This window comes from Platalea leucorodia, assembly GCF_965183815.1.
Source record: "Platalea leucorodia genome assembly, chromosome: 4".
Taxonomy (NCBI): domain Eukaryota; kingdom Metazoa; phylum Chordata; class Aves; order Pelecaniformes; family Threskiornithidae; genus Platalea; species Platalea leucorodia.
Window position 1 is genome coordinate 121080219 of NC_138826.1, and position 26921 is coordinate 121107139.

General features: G+C 42.6%; 1 protein-coding gene across 1 annotated transcript; it reads right to left on the minus strand.

Moving 5' to 3' along the window:
* Positions 1–840: 840 nt before the first annotated feature.
* On the minus strand, positions 841–26921 carry PROSER2 (proline and serine rich 2). Its single transcript, XM_082309181.1, has 4 exons — positions 26778–26921; positions 17018–17233; positions 5581–5833; positions 841–4678 (listed from the first exon to the last, which is right to left on the minus strand). Exons 2-4 carry the CDS (start codon positions 17195–17197, stop codon positions 3684–3686), a joined length of 1428 nt encoding a protein of 475 aa, XP_082165307.1. The 5' UTR covers positions 17198–17233; positions 26778–26921; the 3' UTR covers positions 841–3683.

The window sequence follows — 26921 nt, forward strand, 5'->3', positions numbered from 1 at the left end:
GAAGCCACTGAACGCAGCCCTTACCCTAGGGAGTCTGAGTAGTAAGCAGCCGCTCATTCCTGAACATCTGTTCTCCTGGGGGTTTTGTCATCATTGTTATTAAGTCAAAGTTCATTAGTTTCGGCTCTAAACCATTCCCTACTTGAAGTGGGACAAGTCTCAGCACAAGATGACTTAGCCACCACCGCAGCTATGTAGCATTTCCTTAGGAAACCCTCACCTCTGTACTCAGCAGCGGTAACTCCAGTAATGCACACCAGAGTCAGCACTAATTCTTGGTTGGAAGCATCTTAGCAGTCTTGGGGTGCAAGTACCCGAAGGAAAGACAGAAAGGCAGCAAACACCTGCACACACTCAGAAGGGATGGGCAGGAATATTCTCTGAAGGGGAACTTTGTCCCGTGCAACAAGACAGACTTCTGCCCTCAGCAGGATCACACTCGCTTACGGTAACACCCATGGAAGGCAGCCATGGAAACACAAAGATGAGTTACTATTCTTTCACATATACAATATTCCTCTCGAAAAAGTCATTTTAATATTGCAAATCATTGCAAGAGGGGGGCTTTTACCGACTTCAAATGCTGTTTGGGATAAACTTCATTCCTGCAAGGACCTTGGTCACAGGTACTGAAGCCCAGCAGTGAGAACACACATCTCTTGACAGAAGACAGACATAATCCTCCTTTTTTTTTTTTCCCCCGCCTTCACTTATGGTGTGACAAGATTGAACTCTGGCTCACACGCACCCACAGTTGCAAAAAGACAAGTTATTAAACTGATATTAACCATTAAAGTCACTTCCCTCCTCCAAGAAAGATGCATGCTATTGGGTGACAAAGAACAAAATTCCACCTCCCGTCAGCCATTGTGTCATTGGTTTTATCCCAGTTTAATAGATGATTTATCAGATTTGTGCAAGACAGTTACCTCTAACACAAGGGGGAAAAAATAAAAATCACAACAACATATACACACAAAACAAGATACACAAAACAGAGCTAACTTTATATACAGGTTATTAGCAGCTAGACTCTTAACTTCATTTAGTACATGGCTTTACTTACTACAGTTTTAGGCACAGAGAAGAATCTACCAGTAGGATATTTGCTATCATGAAGGGCCACAATGAATACCTCGTTCCAAGTCCTCACTGGGCAGAAATTGGTTTATCTAATGAAGATCTAACTCTCCCTTCTCACTGGTTGAGGACACAGCCCTGCACAAAGGATGAAAGAACATGATCCAGCTAATTCAGCATATTGCAACTTTATACTTTAAGTATTAAACTTCTAATTTATTTTTTTTTTAAATAGGGTTATGTTACAGAGTTATTGAATGGGACTGAATTTCAATGAAACAATTAGTGTTGGGGTTTTTTTCCCCCCTGTTTGCTTAGCATGGGCTCTCAGCTGTAAACAACTGAATAAGAAGAGCTGGCAAGAAATGATGGGATGTGAAGATTACTTTGTACACACTTCACATTTATAATGAATAATTTGCTTTAACAGGATTTAAAAGCACAAAGGTCATGAAACATTTAGATTTACTTCTCAGGTTATGCTAATAAATTACAATGCATCACCCACACGTAGGACTCCAGTCCAGGCTGCACTGAAGCAGGTGCTTGGATGTGTTTTATGGGCTTCCTTGTCTGTTTGATTTAGGACTACAGACTCAGAGCCCAGCAAAGTAAGTATGTGCTTTACTTACAGCATACAAGCAGCCTTTTTTGTTTCAGCGGCACTTCTCACATTTGATTATGCATGCGTAAGTGCTTTGCCAGACTGAGGAATGGCCACATATTTTAATTACTGATTGCTTGTGTATAGTATGCCTGTCACAATGAGGAACATGATCACTTACCCAGTGAAAAGGCTGAAAAGAATAACTACATAACAGAACCAGCCGGATACCATAAGAACACAATTAAAAATTTAAGCAGCAAGCAGATAATTTAAAAAAAATAAAACAAAAAATTTTAACTTATGAGGCAGGTTGAAAATGGCGCAAAGATTTTTCCTTCATGACAGCTTCATTTACAAGTACAGCTCAGCAAGTTTGAAATACTTTATCACAAGAACTACAAACTTGTTTGTCACAGTTATGTCAGAGCTCCTCGCTGAAGGGTGTGTCGGTTTCTATTATAGCCGCTCCCCTCCTCTTCTCCAAGGTTTATTACTCAGCTTCTTGGGAAAAAGAGGGGGTTGTTTGAGGCTTTAGAAAGTGCAGAGAGTAAGTGAGTTTTTTCCCTTTAGAAAAAAACCAAAACACAGAACTCTTAAACATGCAGGAATAACAATAAGAAATTTAGAGGGTCTGGAGTTTGGCATTTGATTTTAGAACGGCTATTCTGGATATTTTCAGGTGTACAAAAAGGGAAGGGAGTTTTAATGCGGAAGAGCAGCTTTGCCATATTAAAAGAAAAAAATCATACCAATACACAAATATATTTGGGGACCATCTTTAACAGCATGGCTATTGAACAAAGGCAAAATAGGCCAACTCGGACCACCCAGGAGCGATGTGCTCTTACATACAGCACTCTCCTGTAGCTCCACTTAGCCTGCAAGAATTTTGGCTGCAACTTCTGTTATGCATCTGCAGGGCAGAATCAAATAAGGCTGTGAACAGAGGATTATTAGGGCTATCAAACTACAAGAAGATCAAATGACAGTTTTTAGAAGTAACAGAACTTAAAAACTATTCAGTGTAGTACAGCTACTGTTCAAAAAGTAACAGTTTCTTCACGGGAACCCCAACGTAAAAGATAAGACTTTTGACATAAGGTTCTCGCATTTGGTACAAAGTTAACTTGTTCCTATGGCTTCTCTGCTCTAAGATCATCACTGGTACAGAACAGTTGGGGTCACAGATTGTCAGGAGACACTTTGGCTGTCAGTGCGAAAACCGGCGCATGGTGCATATCCTTGAGGCTTACTGGTGCCTTTCACTGGACACGTAGGCTGCTAGAGCGTGACCAAGAAGCAGGTGGCTGGGAAGAAAGGCAAGACTTCAAGCGAAGCAGCAGAGCGATGCAGTCACCCGCTCAAAGCCTGGGCCACTCTGTCGAGGAGAAGGTCAAAACAGAAACCACCCTCTGTACAGTCTTGAGTCAAGGGGGCGCAGAGCAAGGAAGTAGAAGACTCCACCACCGGTAGGGAATGAAGCGAAGCCAAGCCAGATAATACAGACAACAAAGTCACGGGAGTGTGTCACGCTGGTCAGAAATTTCAGTTTTGACATTCTCTCGAGCTCCCACGAACAGACATACACATGTGGGCAAGACAAACGGAGGTCATTTTTGGCTTCAGAAAGAGCAAAAGGAAGATTTGCCATTCAGTTTGCTATGTACAACAATACTGCACTGTACACTTCATTAACAAGATGCTGTCTGCTATAGTCCATCATTACTTAAATAAAATTCCTCTTAGTCACAAAGAGCAACAGATGAGTATCTCTGCAGGAAGAGGAGGCAAAACCCCCCGCTGTACATGACCATACACGGTGCCAGTCCTTCTGGGATAAACACGAGTGGTCACTCCACAGTATCTAGTCCCTCCTTAGCTTGTCTGAAGCAGAGAACTTCTTCTTCCAACCTGTTTGATCCCAATCCTGTTGGGACTAATCTAGCACAAAGCCATGCTATGACTTCCCCCCGTTGCCAAAATATTCCCATCAAAATTATGCAGTCTCTTTCAGTAGTCCCAGTTTCCGAAGTGCCTCTCTCCTAGCTTCTTCTGTTGAGCCACGGCCAGAAAACTTTACCGTTATCCCTTGGGATCGAAATCCTGAAGGTCTAGGCAGCGAACCTGATCTCCTCCTCATATCCAGGTTTAGACTAGGTTGTTTATAATCGTTACAACTTTTTGCTGTGTTCTGCTGTGTGCTGCTGACCTTGTTAGCAGCAAGGGCTACCTCTGGTTTGATTGTTACAGTTTTGCCCATAGGAAGGAAAGGGCTGGGCTCACTTTTTAAAATATCGTGGATGTTTTGATATCCATTGGGCACAGCGTCTGCCTGTTTGGGCTGCACATCAAGCTGCTGAGTGCTTGGGGCATGGTCTACTTGGTCCTGAGCTGGCTTTCCCTTAACTAGGCCAAGTTTCGCCAGGGCCTCGTATCGTGTTTGCTCAGAGGAGAGATCCCTTAAGGAAGAACTTCTGTTACGTGACAAGAAATCGTTTTTCTGCAGCTTCTCCTCCAGTTCAGCTGCTAGAAAAGCGCCTCCATTTATGTTGGCCAGCACCTGAGCTCTCCGCTCCTGGACGTTAACTGCTGCTTTTGAAATGGTCTCACTGAATTCTTTGCCACTGACATTTGTGATGTTGATGTTGCTCGGGAACCGGTGCAGTTTGGGTGCAGGTGCAGGAGGGTGCTTCGGAGCCACAAAATAATCACCGTTGGCTACTGGGGTTTTCTTCCTGTCGGAATTCCCTTCCTTGAGGGCAGTGGGAAAGCGCACCCTGCTCTCCATCTGCTGCTCGGACATCTTCTGGGCCACGATGAGCGGAGTGGGGACAGAGCGAAGCAATTTTGGATGCTGCACTGGAGGAGGGGGTGGAGGAGGAAGAGGAAGCGTCTCAGGTATCGATGGTGGTGGTGCAGGGGGGTGTGGGGGAAGGTCAGGTACCGGTACAGCTGGCTTAGGGCTCTCCGTTCTCCAGGTAGCATCCAACACTTAAAAGACAAAGCAGCAATAATGTCGTTAAGTCTTCACACAGAGCAGGATATAAGGCTTTCTTTCACCTAGGATTAGCAAGCATCAGCACTCCCCTCCCCCAAACTTTCTAACTCAAACTCAGCCCACATTGCCAGAAGAAACTATAACTGAACTCCCAGCAATGGCATCTTGTAGGCGACACTGTAGTTCAAATCACCATATTTACAATGCTTTCACTAGAAGCCCTCTTTCTGCCATTCATTCACAATCTGCATGTTAGCTTTCCTGTGTTTCAATGGCTGCTTTTTCCATAAGAGTTTTGCAATTCTTATTTATTATAACAGCCAGGAGTGGATGCATTGCATCCCACTGTATGTACTAGCTGATAAATCCATTCTCCAAAAATGAAGAGAGCAAACTCTGAAGGGTGAAGAAAACAACGTGCCATGCACCATCTTGTCACACACTTACTGATAGGATCGTGTGCCTTTCAGTCCCACACAATGTAACACTACAAACAATCTGCTATCTTAAAACTCTTAGAGACAGTCTTAAGAGGCCTTAGAGAGAAGCAGAGCGTGAACACATTGATGAACACTAGTCTGCCTTGCTGCAATGACTCTGCATAATACTCAGTTCTGTTACAACTCAGTCACCGGGAAGGGGACCGAGATAGCAGTCCAACAACTTAATCATATGCATGACCCCTCCACGAGGGAAAAAAAAGTTATAGTAACATCAGGAATTTCAGAAATGTCAAGTCAAATTAAAATCACGGTCCTTAGAGCTCCTGATGTGTAACAGATTCATCTTGACATAGTAAGGAAGGTACAGAATTTCTTTAGCTGTTTCTGTTGAGAACTGGAGTATGTCAGGGCTACGTCAAAGGGAAACCCACACTTTCAAGAAATACTGCTACCTGGTTCTGCATCTCTGCTAGGAGGGCCTTCGTGGTCACTACTCTCGGGTGTAGACTGTACTAAGTCGATGATATCTTCAGTCTCTGAATGACTGGACACATTTTCTTCCGTTGACCTTGGAGACTGACAGTGGATGCCACTGTCACGTAGGACCGGCTCCTCCAAGTCATCTTCTAAGGCATCTATGGTTTCCTCGAAGAACATGAGAACATCCTGCTCTTCATGAGTTAAGTGCTTCAGACTCTCATCATCCTATGGGGAAAAAAGAAAAAAGCCAGAAAGATTAACACCCTACAGGTGAGCCCAGGTAAGTACTCTGATCGCAAACACAGCACCCCTTTTTGAAGGCCAAGAGGGGCAGGATGAAACAGGCAGCAGTCACATCAGAAGCATCTCCTGCTTGCTGCTTCATCCCTTCCCAAAGAGGCCTTCAGCCACTACAAGGCAGGGGAGCCAGGAGTTTACAGTGCATTAGTTTTGACTGAAGAACAGCAACTGGTATTTCATCCTTTAAAGTACCTAACTTCAGTTCAGCAGACAAGTGTCCATTTGAGTTGGACAGAACAAATTGCTAAAAGATCATAAAAGCAGACTAAAAAGAAAGAAACAAACTACAAAAAAACCTCCACACCTGCGCCTTTACAAGGGTTAAGATAGCTTCTTCAGCCTCCAAACTGGAGTAGGCTGTTTCAGTTGCTGTGTCAGGTTCAGGGACAAGGCTTGGGAGCAGCACGGGAGGGAAAGGGTGCATTCAGGACAGTCCAACAAATGGCTTCATTCCCTTTTTGCCCTAGACCAAAGTGGGACTTGGCTTCTAGAGGCAGAGCTGGAGCTGAAATCTGGCTCTACCACTGCAATCTCTGAGTTATCCAGAGTTATGCGGTAGATTACAGAGAAGTAATAATAAAGAGCGAGAGGGTTTCTAAAGATTTTACCCTTGAGTTACAGAAAGGAAAAATTTAGAATAAGTATGAAGATGTGTTCCCTAGCAGTCAAGTGCCTTAGGTATTTTCTCCAGCAGGAAACAATCCTGTAGACCACAGAAATGATAAATAACCACTTGGATTACCCAGTCTTCATTTTCTGAGTCAGTGCTCTTGATTAACTTGATTAACACAATACCACTGTGAGAAGCTAGGCAGCAATGTGCAAACTCTTTTCCCTCCACCTACACCCTGGGAAACACTCACTTTTCCAGAAGCTTGGAGATGACAAAGAATGATTAGGAAAGGCACTACATTAAGACAATGGATACAGGAAAGACATTTCCCAAGAGAGCCGTGTAAGTTCTGGAATGTAACTAAGTATTGTTGAAAAGTAAGCGAGGTTTTCCCTTTTCTGGATTGAATTTCTCTCCCACCAGGCACATACTGGAAACTTTGCCATCAGTAACTTAACAAGAAGGCACCAGCAAAGCAAGGCAAGACAGTTTCCTTTCTCATCTCTACTTTTCACTTCTCCAAGGCCCTCTGATTGTGCGTGCAGGTAACAAGGCTACTTCTCAATGGAGGACTGGGGGAGTTTAGGTAAATAGAGGTATGCGGTGCAAATATCCAAGAGGTAGACATGTTCTGGCTAGGGCAGAACAACTTGCTTCAAACTCACCATGCCTGTTCAGATCATCTTGCATTAGGTTAGAATAGAAAAAACTGTGTGCAGCTCTACCTGGTAACTCAGCTCCTTGCACAAACAAAGCTTTTATCCCCATCCCTGGCGTTAAAAAGAAGAACGATGTACCTCTGCAGAAACGTAATGCCTATAGATTAAAAACTATGAAGTGCTGCACTGTACCAAGTGGCAGTTAGTCTCTAAGCACTCAAAACACTACAGGTGAGAAAATAAACACTTTCGGGCTCTTAGTTGCCTTCTGCGTGGCCAGCAGAACCTTTTCCCCATAAATAAGTGAATGAAATACAGAAGACAGACACACAGCCTTTCAGCCATTCTTAGTTCAGACACTTCAGGACAGGACTGCTTATCTGTGGCTGCAAACACCTGAACACAGTCTTCAATCACAGCTGGCACAGCTTTCTGTTAAAACAGAAGACAGAAGTCTGGTAGGGAAATCCAAAGTTGGTTTCAACAAGAGGTTCATTCTACATCTACATTTCTAGATATTCAGATTTATTGTCACCAGGGTGAACATGGTGTAATGACTGGGCGACATGTGGTGTGGGTGGCAGAGGTGTGGGTACCTGTAACTTATTCTGACAGTGCACTGTGGACGCTAAGACTAAGTAACTTATTGCAGCTTGTAGCAAAACCGCTACAAAAGCTTAAATTTGGATGCCATTTGGAATTGCCTATTTAAAGCACTAACTTCAAAGACTGACGTATTCCACAGCTCGCACCCACCACATGGCAGAGCTCAGTTTTCAAAGGCCAAGGAAAGTTTTACAGCTGCACTTGAGAAGTGCGAGACAGACAAGCCTTCTTTTTTTTCTTAATGGATGTTGCAATCTCCTTCCTTCCCCACCCAAATACTCATACGGCTGCTATGTCTAGTAGGCGAGAGAATGACAGGAAAGGAGCCGTTGTTAGGTAGGTCCTAGCGGGAGCTGAACAGGACTCCAAGAAGCTTTTGTTGTGGGTGAGCTCATTGCAAGAGCCAGACTTCCCCCGGCAAAGGGAAAAAAAAGGGGGTTGTGTTTAAGAGGTTCACAGTGGCAGCAGATCCAGAGTGCGGTACCGTACAGAAATGACTGCACCACACTTTGTTCATTTAAAAGAACAACTGCTCCCACACGAGCTTAACTCATTTGATCAAGAGCTGAGCAAAACAGCATGTCAATTGAAGCAAGAGACTTTCAGAAGCCCTTCCTTCCATCCATTTTTGTGCTGCAAGACTGAGCACTTTTCCATGCCCGGTAAGATTTGCAGGAGGACTGGTCAGCAGAGCTCTGCCTGACTTATCACCCCTCACAGATCTTGCTGAAATGAGCAGTTTCCCTGTAGGTGAAGGATCTGAAATGACTAACCATCCCTTTGCAAATACATTTGGAGTAAATGGCATACCTAGATTTGAAAGGCCAACCTCATCTCAGTTAGCACTTTGATCTCTTTCCTCAGGTGGTTTTCCTTCAAGATGACCAATGCCACATTGCCTCAGGGGGAGGAAGGAAAAAAAAAAAAAAGACAGCAGCCCTAGGGAACAGGCAGCATTGTGGCAGGTCACCATACTGAGATGCAGGGCATCCAGCCTGGCTAGAAACCCCCTCAGGGAAGGCATGCTTCAGTTTGAGAGACAAGGAAATACTCCCATTTTAGACACACGAGCACAGTGAAAATAAACCTACTCAAGCTGGTCAAACCAAAGGAGCTCAGAGATACAAAGCAAGCAGTGACTTGCTTTACCAGTGGTCTGTGAACAGTGGTGTATTATAAAATGCCCACTTGTATTACTTATATTATAGTGAAGCATTCAGAAAGATGGGAGGAATTTTGTTGTAGTCAACTGGTGCCAGTTTTAACTAAGATTACCAAGTCTATTCATAATTAGCTCTTTTTCCACATATTCCAAGTCCTGGAACAGGTCAGATTCTTTCCGGGCCGGTTTTCCAGGCCTCCCTTCTCCTTGAAGAATCTGGGTTTTTAACAAAGCAGAGTCTTTTGAGCTACTCAAGTTATTCCCCTCATACTTTCCACCAACTCCCTACTCTTAATACGCAAACACACCTCCCAAAACTAAATCTCACATACACCTAACACTACTGACTTTAAAGCTACTGCCAAAAGACAGCCTAAATTTGAAACTTGAAAATTATGCCTTAACAGGATTAAAAAGACTGCTTGAACAGAAGAAATTTGGGATGCAAACAGCTGAAATAGCTGAGTATGTTCAGCTGGCATTAATATTTTAGATCCCTATACAGCCAAACATTTCCTGCTTACGCCAAACAGGAAAATCTGTTGTGACAGTCTTTGGTGTAGGGGGGGGGGGGGAGAAACAAGAAAAAAAGAGAAAAGAAAAGAAGAACAGAATCTGCTTTATAGAAAAGATCCCTTTCCTACCTGTCCAAAACAGTAAGTTAACATCAGAGGCCCACAATTTTTAACATGCATCTGAAGAAATTCTCAACATCACATCCAGACCTCTAGAATCCTAAGACCAGCACAGCTTTGACAGAAACAGAACCAGCAGGGGAAATCCCAAGACACCTGCAGTGGTTTTAAAAAAAAAAAAAAAAAAAATTCTTCTGAAAACTGCTAGAGAACCAAATGGTACTACCCATGTCAAGCAGTTACACTTCAATTAGCAAAATACCAGGAGAACAGCAGATTCAACTGATTCATCATCAATCACTTGACAGTGCCAAAGAATTAGTAGGCACAGTTCCATGGGAAAGAAGTGGCTGGATGCTTCTCAAAAAACGTGAAGGGAGTAAATTATTCTAGTATGTAGGAGGAAGAGACCCATGTAGCACCGCTTAAGCCTCAGCCTGCTAGTAACAAGGCAGGCAGCTCTACCTGTAAGAAGAAAGGGGGGGGAAGAAAGTCCTGCATGCAGGAACACAATCAGAACAGGTACAAAAGCTTCAGCACAGAAGAAAAAGGCCAAGTACCTCTGACTATATTTACAGAAAAGGGAAACAGAATGGATTGTACCGCTGCATTGCTCAAGTTGGAAGCAAGTGAATTACAGATAAGAATAAGAACTACCACACAAGATCAGACCAAAGAGTCCATTTAGCTCAGCAGTGTGCCTTCAGCCACCAGTAATGCACAGGACAGGGGAACAGGGTTGGGGGAAGGTTATTGCTGTAAATTGGATGGATTTATATTTTTCTTCCCTACATCATTTGAGTTTCCAGCAATAAATGGCTTAGGGTCTTCCCAGTTACATCCGCTTCTGTGTACTTAATAGCACTTAATGAGCTTTTCTAGCAAGAATTCATCTTATTGTTTAAGCCCATTGAATGGCTGGCATTCACAGCATTCTGTGACAATGAGTTCCACAGTTTAATTGTGTGCTGTGTCAAAAAGTACTTCCTTTACAACCCACTGTCTGATGATTTTGATACCACCATTTCATTTGGTGAAGAAGACTATAATATTGAATGTTGTTTTCTTCAGTTTATTAACGTAATTGTACCTGCATGCTTCATAATAGTTAGCAAAGCATAAAACCAATAGGTCATAAGCGAGGAAACAAATGGTGTAGAAGTATGTAAAAAATAAACTAGATGAACTGAGGTTATAAACTGATTCAATTACTTCTAACCTACTTTTTAAAAAAGCAAGCTAAAGCAATGCAAGATCTACATAAACCCTGAAGACACCTCTCTGGTTCTCAAAGTTAGGCTGATCAGCTTACAATTTCTTCTTCCCTTTAATTTCTATTGTAGAACAAAGCTAATAAAATTTGGGAGAAGTTTCAGGCAAAAGCCACTAACGCTGTTTTTGTAAAATCAAGTAATTTCCCACCAATCTTATTTCTCGCAAGAGGGCTTCTGACTTGGCCAATAGGTATAAGCACAAGATGTCTATATACCTTGATTTGAAGGCTTTATGACATGGCTCCCCAAAAATACACTCACAGACAAATAAGGAAACCATGCCTAGATGAAGTTACTGCAAGGTACCAATGTAACTGGAGGGCAGGCAAGAGAATGCCATTTTTGAGAAGCAGCATGACATATCATATATTGTACAATGAAACAAGATGAGTCCTGAACAGGTTTATCCCTACACCTCTAAACTTTTGATATTTCACTAACAACAATATACAATTAACTTAGTATTTGTTAATCCCCTTGTGCTGGAAGATGTTGCTGCAAGAACTAGGTAGGACAGAACGAGACCTTCATGAGCCATGTAAGTGTGCTGGTAGCCCATAAGATGAAATTCAGTTGAAAAACACATGCATATAGAGTGATGAACAATGTTTAAGTGGCAATGCAAGACAGAAGGAGTTGCAAGTCAGCTTAAGTGCCGTAAAGAGGAAAGAGCGCTGCTCAGGTATGCGAATGTCATTCTGGGATACATTAACCAGGGTGATGAAGTAACAGCACATCCTCATTTGGAACACAGAGTTCAGATTCAGTCGCTGAACTTCGGAAAGGATGCAGCCAAGCTGGACAGGATCCAGAACAAAGCAAGGAATGCTGAGAGTTTAGCTGCACAGGAAGGCTGGAAGAATGAAGCATGTTATGTTTTAAAACAGGGAAGAACGGGTGGTAGGCAGACGCAGCCCTGTATGTATTTTAATACATAAAAATGTTGACCACTATGTGCACTGAAGGCAAGACAAGTTACAATTGGCTTTCACATTACAGAAACACTTATCCAAGTATTCCTTCGGAAAGAAAGTAGTGGACTACAAAGAAACTGCTTTGGAAGTTCAGGAATGCCTATCAGTGAGGGTTACAGAGCAGAGCTGCCTACCTGCTGGAATAATCTTTATCTGCCAGATCCCACTTTGAAGCAGAATGATGCAGTTTATAGCTCCTGAAGGCAATTTGCACCCTATGCACATTCTCACTAGCACATTCTACAGCAAGGTCATCCCTTGCTAGGAGTCAGGCTCTTTACCTTAGTTCTACACTCATGGTCTAAAGTAAGCACTCCTCAAGCCCCTCTTCCCCTCTACTTCTTGCCCTGCTGGTAGGAAAAATGACTCTTATTTTTCTAAGGCATACTGCTTCCAAGTCACGTTAATATCAATTTAAAGGGGATGAAGCATAGCATAGCTCTCTCCACACCCTGTAAGGAATGGCTTCCACCTGCCCAAAGACAGCTGCATCCATAGAAAGTATCAGTCATAAAAAAATTCTTCTCATTTTTTTGCATATTATTATTTGGCAAAGTACTTGGACATGGTGAAAGACCTTGTAGTACAGTAAAGCCTGCAGAGTATCACTGTCAAGGTGGAAAAAAACATGCAACTTATGAAAGCAGTCCTTCTCAGGACTTTCCTTTGAATGTACCTGAAGTGCGGCTCAGCATCACAAGACTCTGCACACTCAAACTGTGAGAAAAAAAGGTGGCAGTGGGCTAACAGACACACAACCTGTCCTTTTCCAGTAACTCCTAAAACCACACTGGAATCCCAGGACCTCTTCAGAGAGGCTAGGGCAAAAAGATAGTAACGCAGCGCACTTACAAAACCAGGTCTGTTGCATTTGAATTACCTGTACTGATCCAAAAGGGATAAAGGTCATAGCAACTAATTTTTAGGCTCCAAGAGACATCATAACTACAAAATAACCAGGTCAACCCTGAGTTAAATGGCACGGTCAGACTACTCACAAGATACTTGCTCTTCTTTTCTGTGTAATCAATGTTCAGAATGTCACCTGTACTATACAACGTGTCTGGTAGCGACTAACCACCTTCAGTGACCAGGTATAAAGTCTTGTTAGAGCCACACAGGAAGCTCGTTTGAAGAAATAACAAATGGAATGAGCAAGACATCTTTTTAGAATCATGGCCATCTGCCAATTTAAGCCACTTGATTAGAGACCAAAGGAAATAGTCAGTCATTTGACCAAATTCTAGAGGTCACCGCTGCACCAAAAAGAGCAGTGATGAACTGTGGCATTAACTGGGGATCTGTCTGAACCAAAGGCAAAAATAAAATAAAAAAACCCCACAGCATGATCCATTTAGAGTAACAAGGAACTCACTATCCATCAAACCTGTCACTCAGTAAGACACGTTCAGATACAGAAGGTATAGTACTGAAGTCGTATCAACAGATCCAAGGCACTGACGCAGCTTATTACTAGTGCGGTTCCAAGTACCACAGCTCACTTTGGGTACAACCAGCACCTTCTGGTATGATTTTCACAGATGATACTATTGTCCTAGCATGTTATTCACACCTAGAAACTAAAGCTATTACTCATGGCTGAGAATAGATACACAGTACAATTACCAGAGTGAAGCACTGAAAAAGGATTGGCTTTAAGAAGTCGGTCTGTGCCTATTCAGCCAAGGGAACAAGACAAATTGCTTCAAAAAAAGCTAAGACCTAGCTTTATCTCTGAATTAAGTGTCTGTAAATTGCTGCAACTGTATTTCACTGCAAGTTAGTTCTTACATCACATATCAGGGAGCGTCACTCAAGAATGGGTTTTGGAAGTCAGAACTGCCAAGCAGAACAGAGCGTTTTTGTTTACCCTCCCCCTTGGATAGCGCAACCAATTCCATGTATTGAGAAGGTACACTTGTCTCATCCTTTTGCCAAGCATATGTATGGATACCACCTTCATTAAAAAGAAACCACAATATATGTGCAAATTCATGTCCTCATATATAAGAACTTATATAAAAGTCATATATATAATTTATATAAAAAAGTTGGCGTGAGATGAAAATATCAAGGCAAACATTCCTCCCATCTAAATGTAGGCTCTTGTAGTTGTCTTCAGCTGCCGTGACAAATTTGGCAGCCCAAATCCAGACCTGAACACCTGTCATTTATACGGAAAACTCTATTGCAATCAAGACAGGATATCAGCACCTTGCTTTCCATTTAAAAAAAAATAAATTTGGCTTTAAGGACTGCAGTTGTCAAAGATTAACTAAAAGCACCATTGTGTAGTTAAGAAACAGCTGAGAAATCTGGCAAAATTAAACAACTGACAAGAGCTGACTGGTAAGAATCACAGAGAATTTTAAGACCTTTTTGGCACATGGCAATTCGTGTCCATCTCCCAGTCATTCCTAAATCGACAGCAAGTACTGCCAGTGCTTGCACACAGTAACAGCCAACAGTCAGCCAGACCAGCTCTAAGCAGTCAGCGTAGGCTAAAACCGGTCCAAGTGTTTGTCTCTATTATCACATCCCTAGGTTTGTTTGAATTCCACAGATGCAATACAAAGGTTATATTTAGTGACTAATGTAATTTGACACAGAGAGGCTTAAGAGCATCTTTTTTTGTAATTGAGTAGGAAGAAGCCTGCAGCAGTACAGGCCTGTCACAAAACACTGCTACACCTCTCTCCTTTGCAAGGCCATTAAAAAAAATTCAAAGTCAACCCTGACTTTCCTTGTTGTATCTCTAGGTGAACAGACCCAGCAAAGTGATAAACGAAGAGGCAGGCAAGTCTGTAGTTGCTTCTGTTTTTCCAGGCTAAGAAAGTCCGGTGTGCCTAAAAATCTGCCCCTTCCTTTCTCAGAATCAGTCTAATAAGAAATTATTTGTCTACACAAAGTTATCTGTCCCCTCCTTCTTGTTAGGCCGTCAAAGCTTCTGCATCTTCTGAACTTTTATAACAAAATTACTGAAGCAAGAAGTTAAGGTCTCTAGGAGCATGTTCCAGCAACTAGCTTTTCCTCTTACAAATCCCGATTTGCTTAGTGGACCGTGAAAATCATGCTTTTAATACACAATTACACAAGGATATAGAAAAAGAAATATTTTAAGAATACTGCTCTTTATCCTGAGGATTTCTAAAGCCTGTGTCAGTGCTGAACAGACAAAAGGTATCAGCCAGTGGAACAATACTGTTTTCTTACATCAGATCACAAAGATCTGAGCAGCGCTTGCGTCCTATTTACTCAATCACAACTGGCAGAATTTCCTTCATATTAATTTCACCACAGACCCCTTCTCAAACTCAGAAACTGACATTATGCCTTTATTGAAAAGAGTTTCCATCCCCCAATCTGTTATTCCAAGCCAGCCTTATCAGACATGCCACCTACTATACCGCTGGAGGAACAGTCATGGAAGGGGATCTGTGGCACCAGAATTAAACTTGTCGGTACACGCTTCACTTTCTTCATGCACAAGCTCAAACAAGGCAAACCCAAGGCTTTGGGAACTTCTTTTCCTGATGCACAGGTCTGATGGGAATTGCCTAAACCCGCAGCCAGCTTTTACTCCATCTATAAATTACTGCATTACAGAGTAGGAAGGGATTCCAATTCTAGCTGATGCATCATCATATGGGTTATCACACGGTGAGATCTAGTTAGACTAAGGGAATCTATGTCATTTTCTGACACAGCAGACTCAGGGTGAGACTGCACAAACATACTGATTTATATATAGCCTTGTTATTCAATACTGATTTTTTCAAATGACCAGTCTCATGCCTGCTACCGCAGCTAAGAATAAAACCCATGGAAACACGATGGCTACTAGTTTGATAACCTGGAAGACGGGAGTTAGAGTAATGCATAAAATTAACTCGTAATTCTGCATAAAATTACGTTGTAATTCTCTAAGAGCCAATCAGTTTTCATATAATGAAAAACATACTCTAAATACCTGAGTCCAAATGGTGTACTTGGCTACTCTCTCCACTTCCCCCACCCTGACCCTTCACAACTTTGTTCTAGAGCAGATCAGGAACAGTTAAGGGACTAAATTTAGTAATACTTGTTTTGTGTTTTAACTAGCAACACAAGCTGCCTGAAGGATACAGCAGAATATTAACTGAGTTGTATTTGCATTAGAAACAACCAAGAAGGAACATCTTTAGAATTACCTCAGTTTCCAAAAAGCTCACGAAGTAGCACAAAACACTGAGCATATCTATTTATATAGATAAACAATAGCATATCTATTTATATAGATAAACAACAGGCATCAACTTGCCAACTTATTTTCATCACTTACTCTTTCGCAGCAACAAACTACTTTACTAAAAGGAAGCTAGCAGGGAGGGCAGAGGGAAAGATATGGAAAGCCTAATTCCATGTTTAAGGCAAGACAGATTTATGTTCTCATTTAGGGAAAGCATGTTTACTGAAGTGCTCTTTCCTCAACTAAAAATGGATGCTTTTCAAATGGTTGTGATGATAAAAAAACCGTGCAAGGAACCATTCCTGCTTTCTAGGCTTAGCCTGTCACAGTACAAACAGTACTGTTGAGTTCATCGCCTGAATCATCCTGCTAATTGGAAAAATGCAGAAGTGCATCCTACTCCTTCAATTACTCACATACTATTTAAATGGCCACACACTCATATTCACTGATGTGAAGACAGCTTTATTTATGGTGACGTATTTGTTACTCACCTAATTATATGAAGGTGGAATAAGCAGAGACCTTCATTCAGTAGTGTCAACAAGGAGCTTAAGCAAGAAACAGTGTATAGAACCAATACTATCCTTAAGTTCCTTTACGAGCTACTTAAAGTGAGGGCAGAGATGTGCACAAACTGTGCACCACGTGCAGGTGTTTGCACCGAGCTGCCCAGTGTAATGTGTGCTCCTTACTGCCGTTCCCCGTTCTCTGGGGAGAATGGCCAGAGAGAAGCACTCTCCAAGCTCTCAGAGACAATCAGACCAGAATAAGAAGCTGTTGTACCAAATCAGAGTAGTTATTTCTGGCCTTTCAGTTTGTTAACAAACAAGACTACAAGCAACCATTTCGGACTAGAAATGGCAAAAATCAACGCTTAATAAAAAAAATCCTGTGATGTGAACCAATCTACTAATGTAACTTGTATCACTAAGCATAAGGCTCATTAAACACTTACCAAGGCGAGATTTCTGCACCTAGCTTGGCTGCCACGATCTTCCACACTGCCACCGCTTTCCATGCTCCCAAGTGCGTGCTTTGGAGAGATTTCGGATGCCATTTCAGGAGAATCTGAGAGGAGATTTCTAGGCATCACACCCTCTTGACTTATCAATCCCGATGCAGCATAGAATGCCATCAGCGTATTACGTAGGGCTGCTAGCTTTATTCATTTCTGAAAACAAAGAACAACGTGTTATATTTAAATGTTTTACAAAATACTTTAAAAGGAGTGGAAAATAAATAGTAAAAAAGATCCCACACAAGTTACTAACAGGCATATCTTTATGCTCTAGAACACGTCTACCACCTGTGGGCACCTTTTAAAAACGTTATTCTAAAAGGTGACTTTAAAAATCCAGCATAGCAAGGTTCTGTACCCATCTCGTGTGCTTCCAAACCAGATGTCTACATTTACAAGCATGGACCCTGCATACATACCTGTCCTACAGATTAGGCTTGTGTTTTCCATTATGACACATCATTAACAGTAATAAATTCCCATCGGCTGAGATACCAACTGATCCAGTTCAAACTTCTTCATCTTTTATTAGCTTGTAGAGAAGAATTCTATTTATCGGATCACACGAGGGAAACAGAATCCAGTGAGCTTCCTAACACTGCCGCAGTTAACTCGTGTGTTACTGAAGCAGCTCTATGCCGACTACTTCTGGCGAATGATCCATGAACAGAACTTAATGCCGTTTTTGCACCATTGTGTTACATAGCAAAATTGTGTTTTAAGGCTTACAGAGCTTTTATTTCACTCAGCCATGAAGAAATGGTGCTTGTATATTTGGAAGATGCTTACTGGAACAGAAAAATGCACTGGCACTTACTGGAGCAAAACCCCCCAGTTTTTTAAGCTATCCTCATGCTCAGTTCTGCAATACTTCTCTGAATTGTCGCCATCTCCCAAAACACTCTGGCAGAATTTCTTCCTTCATTCTCAAAGTACCACGAAGACAAAAGTCATCCTTTTACACTAACAGCACAGACAGGGGGAGGGAAATAAAGTAGAACCTAGCTCATCTCTCCCTCTCCAATATGTTAAAACATCCTTCGCAACAAGAAATTGCCTTGTTCTTTAACAGCCCATCCTTTCACCCACCCTGCCTGCGATCAGGAAACAGCAGTGATGCATTCCTCAAAACAGCTGGCTCTGAGGTACCACGCTGTATGCAGCCAGCTGGGAACTGGATACCATTACCCTGACACTGTACACATGAAATGAGATGGTCCTGCTTCCCAAGTGCTTCTCCCTTTATTATGGTTTGAGAGGCGACATGAGAAGCAAAGTCAAGTCTGCATTTCCAATTCAATTGGATTACTTCTCCTTCCTCCCTACCCCTGTCAGCTGAGGGCTGAGAAACCAGAGCCTCCTGGTAAGCTGATTAGCGTTTCATAGCAGTGAGATAGCATCTGCCAATACCGAGCAACAATTCCATCCCACTGATCGTTTCCTCCCAGGAGAGGGCTATGACATTACCAGAGGTACCTACGAACGCTCCCTGCCGATGCCGTAGCACCAACACGTGTCCTGTGGGAAGGCTCCCACACGATGCAGCTAGGCTGCAGTCCAGCAAGCCTTGGACACACAATCCACATAAACAGAGTACTGGATTGCCACAATAAAAGCATCTGATAACCTTTCTTAGGAACATTAGGTCTAACAATTAAGATTTAGCCTTGCTTTTACATAAAGAGAACATTCTTCCTTTCTTCTATTAATAATATTAGCTAAAAATAAGATACACTGCATCCTCAGAATAATGGTCTTTAAGGGATGCCACAGAGGTAGAAACATGCTCTTGGTCCCGGTTTTCAGAATCCCAAGACAGGCAGACATGAGAGCACTGCAGCAGCTGCTGTACCTCTGATTGCCATGTACCCAGGCTCAAACCGAAGAGCTACGCTGCAGAAAGCTAAACTGGAAGAGAGCAGTCCGAGTCTAGAACATATCCTGCAACAGCAGCTCCATCTACAACCAACCCTGTGGCACTGAATAGCCACACGCAAGCACACACATGAAAATAAACATCATTTTTAGAAGGCAAGACTATCAGAGAAAATCTTGACTCCTCTGAAATTCACAGCAAACTCCCACTGACTTCAGATTTCATCCCATGACTTTCAAGGTGATGTTCAGATGGAAAAAAGGTATTTTTCTAAGGAGGGACCAGCAAGAGGTGAGTACTCCTACTGACATCCAACATAAGGTGAGCATTATTTCTCATCAGCACTTTTAAGCTGCAGCATCAATTCTTATCCAGGTGTCCTCAGTATAAACTGGACTTGCCATGTTTGTTCAGTCCCTCAGTGATTTATTACAGACAACTACTAGGTTTCTAGAATTATACTCAAAACTCTTTGTGCACATTTTATAGACTACGTTATGAGAGGTCATAGCTCCAGGTTACAGTAGATATCATAGACAAGACTCACATTTAAAGGCTAACCAAATGAAGATATTAATCCAAGTTACCAAGATACCAATTAATGGGCCAAAATTTTGAGGGAGAAGAAGGTATTTAACAGTACTGTTCTGCTTTCTCCAACAGCAAAACCTTAGCATAACCAGGTCTAGGCTTCACAGTGGGCTATCTGCATCCAAGACAGCAGGAGCACTCAGATTCAGTAGTAATAAACATTAAAGCCACAAGTTCTAAATAACAACAAACAACTCTGCTTCCAGCAAGCTCCTGTTACTCATTTTGGAGCTCAAGCTCAGATGTTTCACAAAGCTCCTGAACAATGAATAAAGGCAGCGATTGCGACTGGCGAAGAGAGCCACCCACACAAGATCAAGTAGCAAGCATTACGGCACTGGTTCTGCTTTTGCGTTGTAAGCCATGGCTTCTTCGGAGGTTTCACTCATTTCAGAAAAGCTCGGGAGCTGCACAATAGCCTGTGAGCCTGCAGAAAGCGGGTGGGGGAAAGATCTTTTTCCCTTCTATCTTTCACATCATCTTTTAACACCTCAAGGGTACACGTCAATAAGATCATAACCCAGTCATATACACTGCTTCTTCTTCCCTTTGCTGTGTTTTTTATACTTTAAGGGAGAAACTCCTACATATTTGCACAGTGCCTAGTGCAGCTACAGCCGGTGATGCGAGGTTGCCTTGCGCTGCTGCAGTACATACAGCATGCTTTACAGGCAAATTCCCCTCCTAACCATGGCTAACATAGAAGTCCCTTTGCCCTTTTTTATGTCCCCTCTATGAACTGAAAGACTTTGTGGATTTAAGATAGAAATAGCCAAGAATCTGATGAATTTCAAGACGACCCCACTGCCTGTTTCAGCAGGATTGCCTAGGTAACAAGCAAGGGTTCAAAAATACGGTAACCATCCTCAGAGAGAGCAAGAACAGCAGGACAACAGGCAGCTGTTCCTCCTGACCTTCAGAGGCGCATTAAATATGAAAGTTGCTCACAACAGGATTTGTTGCTTGGTCTATTCAATACATTGTAGTGGGGTTTTTTTGCTTGGTTTAAGAGATGTGTGCCTGTACCATTAGGGATTAATAAAAAAAAAAAATCAGACCATGACACAAGAGTGCAGAAGTGTGACAGGAACAGTGCTATTTGGAGAGAATATCCCAAATATTAAACCAAAAATGCATCTTAGGGCAGCTGTGATTCTATCAGCTGAAATGATCACTTCTTGGCTAAACCAGAGCTAGCCTTCATAAGATATTTAAAAGAATACAATTCACATATCATGCATGTTTGTCAGAGGGTAGGAGTAGGAACTTGAAATATTCTGAAGTTAACATTGAATTTACCTCCAAAGATTCAATTTTGCTTTGACAGAGGCACATAATTCAGAGAGACCGTATTAAGTTGCCATCAAAGATAAGGTGTGGTCTGTCCTTTTAAAAAGGATATTTTTATAGTTTTGCTGACTAAGATTACTTCTCTACTGAAGTTCAATGTTAACATTTACAAGGGACCATTTCTGTAGTAGCAGGAGATTGAAAAAGTTGTTTATTAATAATTCTTTTTGAAGACTAGCTTAATAGGCAAAACATCAATCCCACAAAAAATGGAAGCCATTTAGAGACTAAAAGTTAACCACTACATAAGCCAGGAGCCAAAAGCCAGCAAACAGACAGCATCATCCCATTTACTGCACAATATATTTAAGGTAAGTGGAGTTGACAATTTTTAGAAGGTTATCATACATTTTTAAAAGGGCACAATATCAGTCTCTCCCTCCCTTCACTATACATACAATTTCTAGAACACTCTTTGCATGAACCGTTTCTTACGCTAGATTTCTAAGCCTAGACGGTACCCTGAGCAGCACACGCACTTTTGCCTGTTCTTAAACAGCTATTTCTCAGTGATACAACCGAAACAGAAGAACTGGCCAGTGAACTTCAAGGTTTGTTTAATCTGTCAGCTGTATACAGACATACCAATGCACACACTCAGCTCTGCGCACACCATCGGTCGTCTTGCACTCCATGGCAGTGCTTGAGCTTGGAGAGTTAAGCATCCGGAAAAAACACCTGAAAGTACTCTGAGGTCATTCAAAGTGTTACTGTGGGATGGGTTTTATAAAAACGACGGTACAGGGGCAGACTAGAGACCCGTATCTCTATTAGCCTCTGACAGTTCACAGCAGATGCTAAGGGAAGAGTATGTACAACAAGGCAAGCAGAGAGGAGGAATTAATTTAGATTCCTGCACATTGTGGTCAGGAGACCACAGGGCTTCTCAAAACAGGCCAGGTATTTGTGTTTAATAGCCTGATGAATTTTTCCTTGTATTAAGTGCTCCCGCGACATACCTTTGAACCTGCTGTACAAGATCACAGCTAAACAAAACCAACTGGGCCATGACATGTCTTCACTGAGCCACTGCTGTTACAAAGTCCTCAAAACTAACTGATCCAGTATGGTGGCCGATTTCCTCCTCATGAACAGAGCTATCAGCAACTGAATTCTTCTTAAGTCCTTCAGTATATGAGAGTAAATCCTTGAGCTTTAGAGGTAACCCATGTCCTACTCTTGAGATACACAGTAAGATTTAAGGTTTCTGGTAGAAGAATAGACTAAGCGAGAGCACTGCCTACAAAGGACAAACCTCACAGGCAAGTTGACTAACTGCAGGAGCACATGGGATGTCTGAAGAGGCATTGCTGTATTACTGCAGGAGCACAGAGGATGTCCGAAGAGGTACTGCTTTGAGCACATAAAAACTCCAGAATCAGACAGTAAATTTGTAAGTTGTTCTTACAGAAAGAGTCAAAACAAAACTGAAGTAACAATCAACAACGCTTGATCTTTAGGAACCAAGGTAAACCAAAACCAGCCAACACAGTTAAATTCTGACTTTTCTTCTCCATATAATAAGCGTAGATGCTTATGCTAATGTGCTAATGCATTTTACTATGATGCACATTCCTCATCTGCTCATGAAAAATCCTGTCTGTCTGAAACAGTCACGGCTATTTAACATCCAGTAACCAGGAAATGCTTCTGCCGTTGGTTGGAGAGGGACTGTCACCCTAGTACAACCAGCCAAGGAGAAATGCTGACCATTAAAAAAAAAAAGAACAGAAAACCCACCCCCCCAGTCTATGGCAGTATGGTCCTCTAAACAAGAGCCAGGCCAACAGCATTTTTATAGACGCTTCCTTGGCTATCAATTCTGATTGAGATTTTCAGAACGGGTGTCAAGTAAGCCTGAACAATGTTTAGCAAAGTGGGAACTCGAGGTACTCTCACGGTAGCACGGCAGCCCAGGACAGACAGGCAGCTGCAACCGAAGTAATGAGAGTGCTAACAACCACGCAAGACTCCCAGAATTCAAGGGAATTTAATGCAAGTAACCCCAATATTTTGTTTTAAACTTTCTGGTTTTCTGTGGTGCGTTCATGACAATTCAAACTTTCCTCTACAGGCTGGAGAGCTACAAAATCCGTTAGTTTTAAACCTAAAAACAAAGATTCTCTCAGTCCTCTAAATCTGGAAGGTGAAGCCCCAAGAAACACACTGGATGTCATTCATGCAACTCACACTAGAATTTGTAAGAGCTGCCAACAGTGAAATAATTAATCCTGTGTACATAAGTTTTTAAAAGAACTAGATGGGCATGGCACCAATTCAGTAAAACTTAAATCCAGCTGACTTCACTAGGATATTTCATCACACGCTTAAATGGTTTGCTGAATTGGATCCCAAATTAAATGTAGCAACCACTTAAAAAGAAGAGAAACAATCACAAACCAACATTTTCATCACCTAAGTAATAATTCAGTTACTACATTGAATTGTCTGAATCCCGCTTTACTCAGAAACAATGCTTAAGGTCACACCTTTGACCACGTTAATCCAAGCCTCAAGATACCAGAAAAAGAGGGTTCGATACTGTGCTTCATTCTTAACTAGTCTTTCTGGATTATCAAGAACAGCCTTTTCAGTTTTTTGAGATGCTGTAGAAACTTCGTCACCTACTGAAGGCAACTAAGCCAATGCAAGACAAGAAACCTTTTGCAAAAGCCTAGATCATGATTAGCTCATCATCCTCTCTGCAGTGTTTGGGGAATGCTGCTGCTTCTAAAACAGACAGTGGAATACCAATGCAGGATTTGTCAATGCTAAGCACACTGGTCCAGCCTCAAGACAGAATTTATTCAGGAGAAATCTGTGAAGCAGGTTCTCACATGCCTTATCCCTTGCAAGTGAACTCTGTTCCCAGTACACTACATCACCAGCAGCTTCAGCTGAATCCTGTTGCCTAAAGCAAAGAAGGCCAGTGGCAAAGGTGTGGGTTAAATCACCAGAGAAGGATCCCTGAAGTGCTCACCTTCCCCATGCGTTTACAGCAACAGAATCCTTCCCTGCCTCAACTAAAAATAAAACTACAGCCAGTGACAAGTAGTTACTTTTGTTTAGATTAACGTCTTACCCACGGATAATGGTAAGGCTCTCACTTGTACTCTCTAGTTGAGATTTGATGACCAGTATCTGCTCAGTGGGAAAACTACATATGATACCCAGAGCTGTCTAGTCCGGTATTATGTGGGGCTTTAAACACATCCAGGTGATGGCTGAGGTCTCCTCTGACTTCAAATGTCCTTATCCAAATTTCAACAAGGAAAGTGTCCAACTTTTTTTTTAAAGTTACTCTTTTGAAGTCTCCCCTGTTAACAGGTGTGGTGCTACCTATGACAGCCAACACTTCAGAAACATGAAACGTACATAAACAATTTCAGGCACAGACTCCTCTATAATTAGTCAACTTCTGTCTCGTTACAGGTGTAGCATCACTGGGGTTTAGGGTTTCATTATGTAACTACTGCTACAGTCATAGCAAAGGTGAACCAAATCCTGTTTTACAAAGTATTTAAGACAGCAAGATCATTTTCAGCCTCACTGTCTCACGGCTGGATCTTACATTGCTTTCCTATGTTTCTTTTTGTGACTGCTATGCTGGTACAGGGAAGAGGGCAGAAGACATTTGAAGCACAAAGCAGAGCTGTTTACTTTAAAAAGCAGCTGATTCCATGCACGTTTCATTCCTATGTAAGTACATAAAGGTCTGCCTGCCCAAGGCAAACAGAGCTGGATACAGCACTGGCAAAACAGAGCAGTGAAGTCTTGCCCTGGACTTTCCTTGGTACAGGGATAATCAATAACACCCAATTGGAAAGGGTATCTTTAGGCAGTAAGTTACACTGGAAATTAAAATTCCTTGCTTTTATTTCTTGATTAAAAAAAAAAGGAGGCGGGAGGACTTGGTAACAGTATTTGACACAGCCTGTCTGGCTGGCTTTGAAAGCCACGTTCATATGCTCATTTATTTTCATGCTCCAGTATTTTAGAAGGTCAGTCAGCCTGAGACTTGTCAACTGCTCAGGACTTAAGTTGTTCCAGTTACTATATCCAACCAGCAAGCCCCTCTGCCAACATTCTTGGTTAATATTTCTCTCGGAGGCATGCAGAGAAAAAGCAACTATGGCCAACAAGAGGAGAAGAGTTTTACTATTGACAAAATAGAGAGATGTAACATAGAATCTCCCTGTTCCTTTCCAGTGTCAGGCATTACCTGTATTTCTACTCATAAAACTTCATTTTACTCACTCTCTGTTGTAAAACCCCCAAACAAATCCTTGATAAGAAACACACAGCTGGATAAAATGTATTCCATTTCTGAGAAATAATTAGTATATTCATTTCTTGGAGATCCAAGTGAGCAACTTTTTTTTTTTTTTTTTTTTTTTCCCCTTTTACTGTTTAGACACCAGCTCCCTCCTTATACAGCACTAATTACTGCAAAGGAAGGAAAAAACCCACAATCATTATTCTTTATAGTAGTACCTGTGCAAGGACGTCCATTTGCAATGCTACATTAGTCAAGAATCTGTAGAAGAGTCTTAAAATAATACCTTTTTATTAGCCTAAGCCAGAAACTGCAAAAGCTTTTAAAACTAAGCCTTATACTTTAGGGTTTGGAAAGAAGTCTTTCCTTCTCTGCCCTTCATAAAAGAAAGGGGAAAGGAGATACTTGTTACTTACCTTCCTGATACTTGTTATAGTTTAAAATCCTTGAAAAAAATTTTAGAAAGATAAACAACCTATTCCAAATTTCTTTCCTATGTCATCCGCATGCTTGTTACCGCAGGAATCATCTCTTGCTACACCCGTGCACAGGACCAAGCACAACAGAGCTCCACTTTCAGCCACCTCCTCCCAGTACCACACTAAAACAAAAACTATTCAGGAAACATACCCTTGAGATCCCGGATTACCGAAAATCCCCAGTGTGTTTTAAAAGCTGTGGTTTCTCTTACATATACTAAACCTCACCCGAACTACCTAAGACTATGATCTTAAGAAGCACCAGCCATCTCAGCCTTACCATTTCCAGATGGAAAAGGCACCTGACACAGTGTAGGGAAAAAAAAGTATTTTGAACTAGAATCTGCTACTGCCAACAGTTTTTTCCAATGGTAACATTAAATTGCAGGCAGTCAGAAAATGAGGAGGAATAAGACAGCTCTTTCCCATCACCCTTAGTCAGTAACACCATACATCCAAAGTTTAACAACGCACAGGTATGAAAGCTTTCCTTAACCCTCTTTTCTTTTTTTTAAGTCGCCAATTATCACACACAAATTGTTACTAGACAGGATATGAAGGGGAAAAACAATAAATCCAAGGGGGAAAAAAGGGAAAATAATCCTTAACACAGCTCAATACTAGGAAACTGCGCCTTGTGTACGGCAGGGAAGCGGTCAGCTCATGGTTCTCCTCCTCCCCTCCGCCGTACGCGGAGCCAAACCAGCGCACAGCACCCCTCCGGGCCGTGCCCGCCGCCCCTGCCCGCTCCCCGCCCGCCCAGAGCCCGGAGAGCGGCGGGGCGGAACCCGCGCAGCCACACAGGGAGCAGCCGCCGTCCCGGCTGCGGCTCTTGGAACCGAAAACATCCACGAATAAGCCCAATACCGAACCGTTCTGAGCAAGGGGTAACAAACGCGCGGACCGCTCCGCGGCCTCGCCCCGAAGGGGCCGCTGAGGAAGAGCGAGCCCGGGGCAGGCAGAGCGGCGGGAGCTCATCGCCTCACGCCTGCGGCTCCCCGCGCCGCCAGCCCCCGCTCCCGGGAGACGGGCACCGGAGTCGGGGACGGGGCGGGAAGCGAAGCTCCCCTCAGCCGGAGCGCGGCGCAGGGCGAGAGGAGCCCTCGGAGGGGAGCCCGCACTCACCGGCTGCGGGGCGCAGTCCGCACCTCTCCCGGCGGGGCGGCGGAGGGCAGAACGAGGAGCGGGAAGGAGCCCAGACGAAGGACGGCAGCGAGCAGGTGGCCGGCGGTGCCAGCCAGACGCGGGCTCCGCCGCGCAGCCGGTCCC

What these genes read in the sequence shown, in the direction of transcription:
- PROSER2 (XM_082309181.1), bottom strand. Translation starts at nt 17,197, where the DNA reads ATGGCATTCTATGCTGCATCGGGATTGATAAGTCAAGAGGGTGTGATG. An exon ending in GGTGCAGAAATCTCGCCTTG is followed by an intron (nt 5,834 to 17,017) that starts GTAAGTGTTTAA and finishes TTTTCCCCATAG; the next exon opens with GATGATGAGAGTCTGAAGCA. An exon ending in TAGCAGAGATGCAGAACCAG is followed by an intron (nt 4,679 to 5,580) that starts GTAGCAGTATTT and finishes TTGTCTTTTAAG; the next exon opens with TGTTGGATGCTACCTGGAGA.